The sequence below is a fragment of the Nelusetta ayraudi genome, unplaced genomic scaffold (genome assembly GCF_046127955.1).
Source record: "Nelusetta ayraudi isolate G7.1 ecotype Tasmania unplaced genomic scaffold, CSIRO-AGI_Nayr_v1 ptg000120l, whole genome shotgun sequence".
Taxonomy (NCBI): domain Eukaryota; kingdom Metazoa; phylum Chordata; class Actinopteri; order Tetraodontiformes; family Monacanthidae; genus Nelusetta; species Nelusetta ayraudi.
This window is the reverse complement of record NW_027466170.1, coordinates 588,524-597,500: the sequence shown is the minus strand read 5'-3', so window position 1 is coordinate 597,500 and position 8,977 is coordinate 588,524. Positions and strand designations below refer to the sequence as shown.

At 44.7% G+C, this 8,977-nt stretch overlaps 1 protein-coding gene across 5 annotated transcripts in view; it reads left to right on the top strand.

Moving 5' to 3' along the window:
• The window catches only part of LOC142903970 (homeobox protein otx5-like), a 12,814-nt gene extending 4,932 nt beyond the window's left edge, over positions 1-7,882 (top strand). The window contains exons 3-6 of one of the 5 annotated variants that reach the window (XM_076049882.1): positions 4,709-4,841; positions 5,061-5,474; positions 6,458-6,609; positions 6,947-7,882. In XM_076049882.1, coding sequence (XP_075905997.1) covers positions 5,375-5,474; positions 6,458-6,609; positions 6,947-7,585 — 891 coding nt within the window. In that variant the 5' untranslated portion in view covers positions 4,709-4,841; positions 5,061-5,374 and the 3' untranslated portion in view covers positions 7,586-7,882. Of the gene's footprint in view, positions 1-4,708; positions 5,475-6,457; positions 6,610-6,946 lie in introns of all 5 variants that reach the window. The other 4 variants (XM_076049881.1, XM_076049880.1, XM_076049883.1 and 1 more) reach the window with 4 other exon arrangements.
• The last annotated feature ends 1,095 nt before the right edge of the window (positions 7,883-8,977 follow it).

The window sequence follows — 8,977 nt, the reverse complement described above, 5'->3', positions numbered from 1 at the left end:
CATGGCCTGGACTCGCACAGAGTAATCCTCACATCACTTTAATGAGGAGTTAACACACACTGACCCCGTTGCACATGGACGCGCGCGCGCACACACACACACACACACACACACACACACACTCACACATTAAGAGCAAATACACTTGCAATAATGACTCAAAAAGCATGTAAATTGTCGTCGCCTTCACAATCAAAGTTTAGAGTATTTTGAATATTAAAATACATTTACAGCAACGCCCCCCCCCCCCCCCCCAGTCCTGCCGAGATTTCAGATGAGGTCGGTACCAAAGCCCCTCCCACACACCCCGTCCCCATCTGTCCGCCTCTCCGCTTCCTCCTGTGTCTGCACTGTGCTATGGTCGCACTCCTGCACTCTTCCTTCCTTCTTTCCTTCCCTCCACCACTTTTCCACCCAGTAACGACACTTCCCGACACAGTTAGACCCACCGGCAGTCAACTCACAGGCTTCCCCACAACTCACTGTTCATTTCAATCACATACACACACACATACACACACACACACACACACACAGACTGTTCACACTCTGCTGTGGCCCTCTCAGTCAATGCCGCTTCCTTCAAGACCCGCAAAAGCTCCGTTACCTTATCAATAGTGATCAATCCCGCCTCGGAGCAGCAGCTTTCCGCTCTCTGTCCCTCCGCAGCCAACGCTCGGTTCTCTCCATCCACCCTTCCTCTGTCAATCTGGCCACAAACCCCTCTTTCCTCCCTTTATCCCGAGGTAAGATACTTACTTTTCAGATAAAGCATATTATGATAAATCGGCTGAACTCTGTGCGTGTGTGTGTGTGTGTGTGAGAGTGTGTAACTGTCACTCAAACACACACACACACACGCACACATACACACTCACACATACACTATAAGCACACAATGTGGACACAGACATACAAAAATACAGTGTGTGTATCGAACAAAATGATGTCAGAGGTACTTAACAGCTGGCAAAGTGTTTGTGTTTATGTAATGCGTGTGTGTGTATGTATGTGTGTAGGGGCTTGTGGGTTGTCATGAATTTTAGGTTAGCTAAATTATTATGGCCATTTTCCTTTTTCACACAAGCAAACTCAATTATGAATCACATATTTTGACTCTCGAGCCTAATTTTTGTGAAGAATAAAGAAAGCAAAAGCATACAACAGGACAACCACAACAACAAAAACAATCCTGTTTTTGTTGTGAGTTGATGCTGCATTGCTGTCAACTAAATTTCAGGTCTAAAAAAAATATTTCATAAAGTTTTTAAAGTTTTTTTTTTTTTTTTTTTTTTTTAGAAAGAAAATAATTATTTGCTCTGTCAAATGGTTGAAAATAACCAAAAGCCTAAAATCTGGATATTGAAGAAGACATTAGAGGAGGATTTTCCCCCCACGTTTTTTAATAGATTTTTTTTCCAGGATGAATTGTTTTCTCTCTCTTCTTCACTGAAGTGCTCGCTAATGAAATGGGATGCAGGCAAATAGTGGAGCATATGGGCAAATGTTGTCCGACAAAGTGGGATGGAAAGTTAAGGTCAACAAGGGGAATAAAAGAGTTTGGAGAAAATGAAAACTAAATGAAAATACAATGGCAGTGTTTGCCTCTGGGACGTGGATGCGTGCCTGTTTCAAAATGGGATGTTTATGAAATGCAGGGTTTGTGTCCCTTTGTGTGTGTGTGTGTGTGTGTGTGTGTGTGTGTGTGTGTGTGTGTGTGTGTGTGTGTGTGTGTGTGTGTGTGTGTGTAGGAGTATAGATTAGATGCACTAAGCCTCTTATGTGCTGGTTGTCCTTAATTTTCATCTGCTCTGGGTCCTAGTGCGTCCAAACTACCAGCGGCCCTTCGCCACTGCAATTTACAACACAAACAACACACCAGCACGCCATCAGACAATAAAATACAGCCTTTATCTTAAAGAGCATTAATATACTGCATTCAGGGCAGGACTATATAATTATACATATGCCCGGGGAGAAGTGAAGAGCGAAGATTGAACTTTTGCAACCAAATTGCTTGCAGAGTATTGACTGATGAATATGATGAATAATATTTGGATAGAAAGAGAAAAGATTTACAACTAATCTGTTGCCCTATAAAAAAAAAACAAAAAAAACAATGAATGAAACATAGGGTTGTTGGTATTTTGCGTAGGTGCTCAGTCAATAGGAATTTAGATGATCATTTACAAAGCTATTTAGATAGTTGGCCTTTCTTAAATAATATCAATGTCTACCCATTTTAGTTAAATTATATAATAAGTAAAGGACAGAAATAAGTATAATAAATTGTTTCAAGTGCACAGTCACTTTGGGAGATTAACTATTTAAAAGTAAAAAAAAAAAAAAAAAAGGTTTCCAGATTTTTAAAGGTTAACATTTGATCATAAGACAGGTGATCCATCCACACATTTATTCAGTTTTATCTATTTTAAAACAACCAAACGAACAACTACAAGCCATTTAGGTAGTATATTGACACATAAACGAATATTGAATGGCAACCCAAATATTTTTTTTTTCACCCCAGACTGATTGCATGAAAATAAACAAACAAACAAACAAAAAAGGTATTCAGGTGTTCTGATGAAATACATGAATACATAACACAAATATTACAATGCTTTGTAAGTTTTATTCAAGGCAAGTGCGTGAAGCCTGCGCGTGCACAGTCTGTGCCGTTGCTGGCATTGAGGTGCGCGTGCACATCTCGCCGTGTTCCCGCCGTGGGCCCTCACCCCCTCACCCCTCCACCCCCCTCCCATCTCTCCCCGGGCTGGAGGCATGTTGTCGCCGGACACCCCGCGGTTCCGGGCCTCCGCCTGCAGCGTGCCGCCAGAAAACCCCCCAGAAAACAGCGCAAACAAACAGCACGACGCGTCAAAACACGTCAACACGTGTGCCTACCTTGAGTTTCAGCGACGCCGGTGAGGCGTCCGCGCGGCCGGAAGCAACGCACACGGGCCTCTTCCAAGCAAAGAGCTGCACCTTTTTCGCAGGTGTGGTTTTCTCTTTGGTTTATTGTTATTTCGCAGCACACAGCTAAAAGTCTCTGCGTCGCTCGCTGTGTGTGTCTTTATATCTCCGCTTTGGCTTTACAGAGCTAGATAAACCCCTTATACACTTTGGGCTGTAGCTACATGGGTCTCCGTGCGTGCGCGTGTGTGTGTGTGTGTGTGTGTGTGTGTGGATTTTAAACTATAAGAAATCCGATTCAATTAACAAGCGCAGAGAATCGGCTTTGGACACTGTGAAATTGTCTCGGCACCGGAGGATGGCAGAAATGAACGGGGCCTCACAGCGCACACAGGTCTCCGTGTCTGCGATGCGCACCATGCACCATCACCGCAGCTGCAAGTGAAGAGTCGAAGAACCGTCTTTAATTGTGAAGAAGAAAGCGGGAGAAGAAAATGCAACCTGGAGCGTTTGTGGGGGGAAAAAACAAAAAACATTTTTGAAGCGCTCGAAGCTGAGGCTGATGTGCAAAATGTTCAAGGCCTAAAGTGCACAATTCATTTTTCATTTATTTTATTCGAGGTTAAAATAATAAATAAATATAAATAAAATGTGACAAAATGCTTAGGCCAACTGTAAAGACAACTATATAACAGCATATCCATGTTCGAATGGGTGTTGGGTAAATATATGTGTCCATACACACACACACACATATATATATATATGTATAATATATTTACATATATTTTACTTATGTTTACTAAAAATATATATTTTTCTGAAAAATGTTTGCATCAAAGCTTTGTAATATTAGTTGCCTCATCTATGTTGTGTAAATTGGCATGAATGGACTTGAACTGAACATTATGATCATGTTATTATTAATATTAGAGTTGTGCAGTGAATAAATGCATGAACAGGTCGGAGGGAGCATGTTGGGGATCAGAGGGGATTTAATAGCAGAACAAGGCGGTCATTGTGCTGCTTTTAATCCGGCCTGTACACCCAGCAGTACCCCCCTTCTCGGCCTCTCGGTGGCTCAACCTCTGCCTCGAACACCCGGACAGGGTCGCCCAATTAATTCAGGGGGCCAGTTTCCAAAATGGTCGTTTAAAAGTTATGGTTTTCCTGAGCAAAACACGAATCATTCATAAAAGCAAGGCGGCAAATACCTGTTGCCCGCCTCGTGCCTTCTAGTTTTATACCAAGCAATAAAGGGAACGATGAGACAAAGGAGAACCCCCCAAAAATGAAATGCCCAGTGTGTGAGATTTATTATCATCTCATGAAAAATAAAAAAATATTTCAGACAATGTTTAAATTAAAATCCCTGTTTTCTGGTACCACAGATCTAAACACCAAGGACGTTTGAGTAAAACAAGTGAACCCGCTCTTTAGAAATTCTTAGTAGCATAACACACCACTAAAATCATATGTATTCTTATTTTACCGATTCTGCCTTTTAAATTTTAAAGGGTACTGTTTTGATAGAAAAAAATTATAACTGTAAATATTTAATACGTTTGGCCTTGGTGCGAGTTTAGTCAGTGACAGAAGTAGAGGAGAGAGAGAGAGAGAGAGAGACAGAGGGAGAGAGAGAGAGAGAGAGAGAGAGAGGGAGGAGAGAGAGAGAAAGAGGGAGAGGGAGGAGAGAGAGAGAAAGAGGGAGGGCTCTGGGTGGCTACTTGGGTAAGAAGTTACTTCTAATTAGCCGGCCCGCTCCTGTTCGCTTCACTTGTCCACTGTGCAGATCCAGATCCTGTCCTCGGTGACCAGGTACCGTCTGGAGGGCCTCGCCTGCGCTGCTCACTGCCTCTGACAGACGGCCGACCTGCCGTGGAACGGAAGGAAAGGAAGGAAAACTTTGCACCTGCGTTCTTTATGTAGTCACTCTTTCTATTCTTTTTTTTTCTTAAAAAAAAAAAAAAAAAGAAATCCTTTAATTCCCTTTATTTATAGCCGTGCGTTCATTTAATTTGCCGTTGCCTTTATAACCTGAGGTAGTTTGTCGGAGCTTACAAAACCTGGCCCTGCTCCCTTGCGCTATTACGCAGCAGGTGTAAAAAGTTCACCGCAGTGTTACTCTCATCCGGCCTCTACAGCAATTCAGCCGGGACAGCGCAGCAGGTCCAGGAGAGAGAGAGAGAGAGAGACAAAGACAGAGACCGCAGCAGCAGCAGCAGAGGAGAAAACAAACAACAAACAACTCAAAGGAAGAAAAAAAACAGATCGAGAGGGAGTGACGACAGAGAGAGAGAGAGAGAGAGAGAGAGAGAGAGAGAGAGAGAGAGAGAGAGAGAGAGAGAGAGAGAGAGACCCCCACCCCTCTCTGGAGAGCAGTGAGGAGAGCCGGCCCCCGGTGTGAGAGAAGGAGTGAGAGAGTGAGGCGGCAGTGTTTTAAAGCAACACAGGAGACATGATGTCCTACATTAAGCAACCACATTACGCCGTGAACGGGTTAACGCTGTCCGGCCCGGGCATGGATCTGCTGCACTCCACCGCCGTTGGATATCCCAGTAAGTGCACATTTGTCTTTGTTTGAATGTTTATGTCGACTTATATTTTTCCTGTTTGTTTTCGCGTGAACGGTGCCGTGCAGATTGATGATAGAAACTGTCGCTGCCGTGTGCGTAAAACCGTGCGTAAAGCTCTTTTTACGTTAAGAGCGTGGATCGGTTGTTTGACCCCACTGCCGCCGGAACATGTGTTCCTCTTGACCTATAAGTTCGGAGGATTATGAAGTCAAAAAACAATACAAAAAAACGGTGTGTGTGAATAGAATCGCAGGCTGTTCTCACACAGACTTAACATCGGTGCAGACTCCAATCTGTTGCTCTCAAACATGTAACCTATTTACATTGTCTTTGATTTTTTTTTAACCCCCACCGTCTCGTGAATGAACGCTTCAGATATTGTTCAGGATGAGCTTTATCGGCATCTGTCACCACTGAAAGGAGAGTTTGAAAGAAAAGACGCCAAAGGTTTGGCACCGATGGCAGGAGGCGTGTTTCAGCGTGGCCTCCAGATTAGAGTTCAGCACCGTCCTTTTTTTGGGGGGGGAAAAAGTACCTCCGAGAGTAACTTTCGTTTCGTTGCTCGACATATTTCGATTTGGACATTTTTTTATTTAACGACTTTAGAACTAGAATAAATTTAATTCGTTCCAATGAAAAAATACCTCCCCGTCTCGATACGAAATGTCCGCTGTGGTCCATCGACAGTAATCAAATAAAATGTGTGTTGCTTTTTACGGCACAAATAAATAAATAAATCCCGTCGTTGTCTTTCAAGGGAACAAATTATTGTATTTATAGAATTTGATTTTGCAGCCAATACATTTCATACATAAAATACCGATAAAAGCGATACAGCTGTTGTAGGGTTTTCCACTAAGCGTGTACTCTTTATGAATAATAATAATAATAATAATAATAATAATAATAATAATAATAATAATAATAATAATAATAATAATAATAATAATTTTTTTTTTTTCCAGACACCCCGCGTAAGCAGCGCCGGGAACGCACCACCTTCACACGCGCACAGCTGGATATCCTGGAGGCTCTATTTGCTAAAACTCGTTATCCGGACATCTTCATGAGGGAGGAAGTGGCCCTGAAGATCAACCTTCCCGAGTCCAGAGTTCAGGTGAGCAAAAGAAGACTTTTGTTTTTTTGGGTTTTTTTTTTTAAGCAAAAAGAAAGTTTTATGTGCGCGTGTTCGAGATTAAGAAAGATGTCTACACAATGGCCTCTTGTAAAAATGAAATATAGATTTCACTCCCTGCATGCAATGTAAAATAAGATTAGAGATCAAACATATGAATTTTGTTTCCCATATTAAGGAATTTGTTACAGCAGCAACAGAGAGCAAGTGCAATAGAAGCACCAAGTGAACATTTGAGGAAAAGCTTTGAGAAGAGAAATATCTCAGACGTGACGGCTCAGGAGTGATTGGTTGACCTCCTCTCTGATGCTCCTGCCAGGTCTGGTTCAAGAATCGCCGTGCCAAGTGCCGTCAGCAGCAGCAGCAGAGCACCGGCCAGTCCAAGCCGCGGCCCCCCAAGAAGAAGGCCTCCCCGGCCCGCGAGGCCTCCGCCGACACCAGTGCCAACCCCGCCAACGGACCCTACAGCCCCCCGCCGCCTCCCCCGGGCACGGCCATCACCCCCAGCTCCAGCTCGGCCAGCGCCACCGTGTCCATCTGGAGCCCGGCCTCCATCTCCCCGCTGCCAGACCCCCTGTCTGCCTCCAACACGCCCTGCATGCAGCGCACCAGCGCCTACCCCATGACCTACACCCAGGCCCCGGCCTACAGCCAGAGCTACGCAGGCTCCTCCTCCTACTTCACCGGCCTGGACTGCAGCTCCTACCTGTCCCCCATGCACTCACAGCTGTCGGGCACGGGAGGCGCGCTCAGCCCCATCACGGCCTCCTCTATGGGCGGGCCGCTCAGCCAGTCGCCAGCCTCGCTGTCCTCTCAGGGCTACACGGCCGCCTCGCTGGGCTTCGGAGCCGTCGACTGTCTAGACTACAAGGACCAGGCTGCCTGGAAGCTCAATTTCAACGCCACTGACTGTCTGGACTACAAAGACCAGAACTCCTGGAAGTTCCAAGTCTTGTAAATGGCAGGGAAAGGCGGTGGTGGGCGGGGTCAGCGGGGAGGGGTGGCTGTAGCAGGAGTGAAAGAGAGAAAAAAAGAAGTAGGGTGAGTAGGGTGAGGTACTTTGGGATGCAAATTGATGAATAATGAACAGGAACAACATTACTTTGTTCCACAACTAATCCTAGAGTTGAACTGATCTGTCCAGGCTTTGGTTTGGTGATTGTAAATATGAGGTAGCGGCAGTTCTTCTGAGCAGAAATCAAGGACTGGCTGTGTAAAAGAAATGTCTGTACAATAAAATCAAGAGTGTGACAGATTTCCAGCTTTTATTTCCCGACGTGGTGGCAGAAAGGAAAGCGAATGAGAATCAAATCCTGTCCAGCTTTGTTTTGTGTCATTTGTGCAAAGACACTTCACTGTGATGTCGTTTCACTGCAATATCAGTGGACTTTACCGCTTTGGGCTTGTAGAGGTTGAATCGAACAAAGTGGTAACGTACAAAAGAACTGCCACAGCTCAACACGACAGTGACCAAACAGTAGTTTCACTGGATACACGGCCTTGAAACCGACACATCGCGGCACGAGAGCCCGAGATCGAGTTTGTTTTGTCTTTGTAGAGTCGTTGTGTACTCACTGTTCACGTCCTCTCTGCGTTTTCCACCTGCGCAAGCAAACACAACCAACCCAAACAGTGGTGTCTTGACGTGATCACCGGCACGACCTCCACAGCCAGGAGGGGTGGGCTGGGGGGGGGGGGGGGGGGGGGGCACGGAGTCGGCCACAGAAGTGACTGCAGTAACAAAAACCTGTTGCCTTTGAGCATTGGTTCAAAATCATTAGCGGAATAGTTTGTGCATTGTTGGTTTTAATAGGATCACTTCCAGACAAATTGGCCACACAATGGCCTCATTGTAGCCACAGCAGGCAGGCAGGCAGGCGGAGCTACACACACACACACAAACACACACACACACACACACACACACACACACGCATACACACACACACATGCTGTTTCTGAAGTTTCGAGCGCTGACTTTTTTCACCAGTCACTAATTATCTCAGCCTGGAAGGAACGTGATGGGAGAGAAGACTGCACCGGAGAAAGGGAAAGGTCTGGGCCGCTCCTCGCTGCCTCCCTTTGCACAGAGAGCTTGGTGCCTCTCTCAGCTCCAACCTGTCAAGACGCGTTGGGTATCACTTTATATGTTTGGTGTATCGTTTGATTTTATTTTATTTTTTTTTGTATTAGGAGTAAAATGTTTCCTTCAAAAGAATTTGTGGATTTGTTCAAGTTAAAATTGTGGTAATTTTTTGTTTTGAAGTTGATATTATTCTAAGTATTATTGCTATCATGAATATTGTGTCTTCAGCCGACATGGACGTTGCTAATATACGTTTCTTTTTAC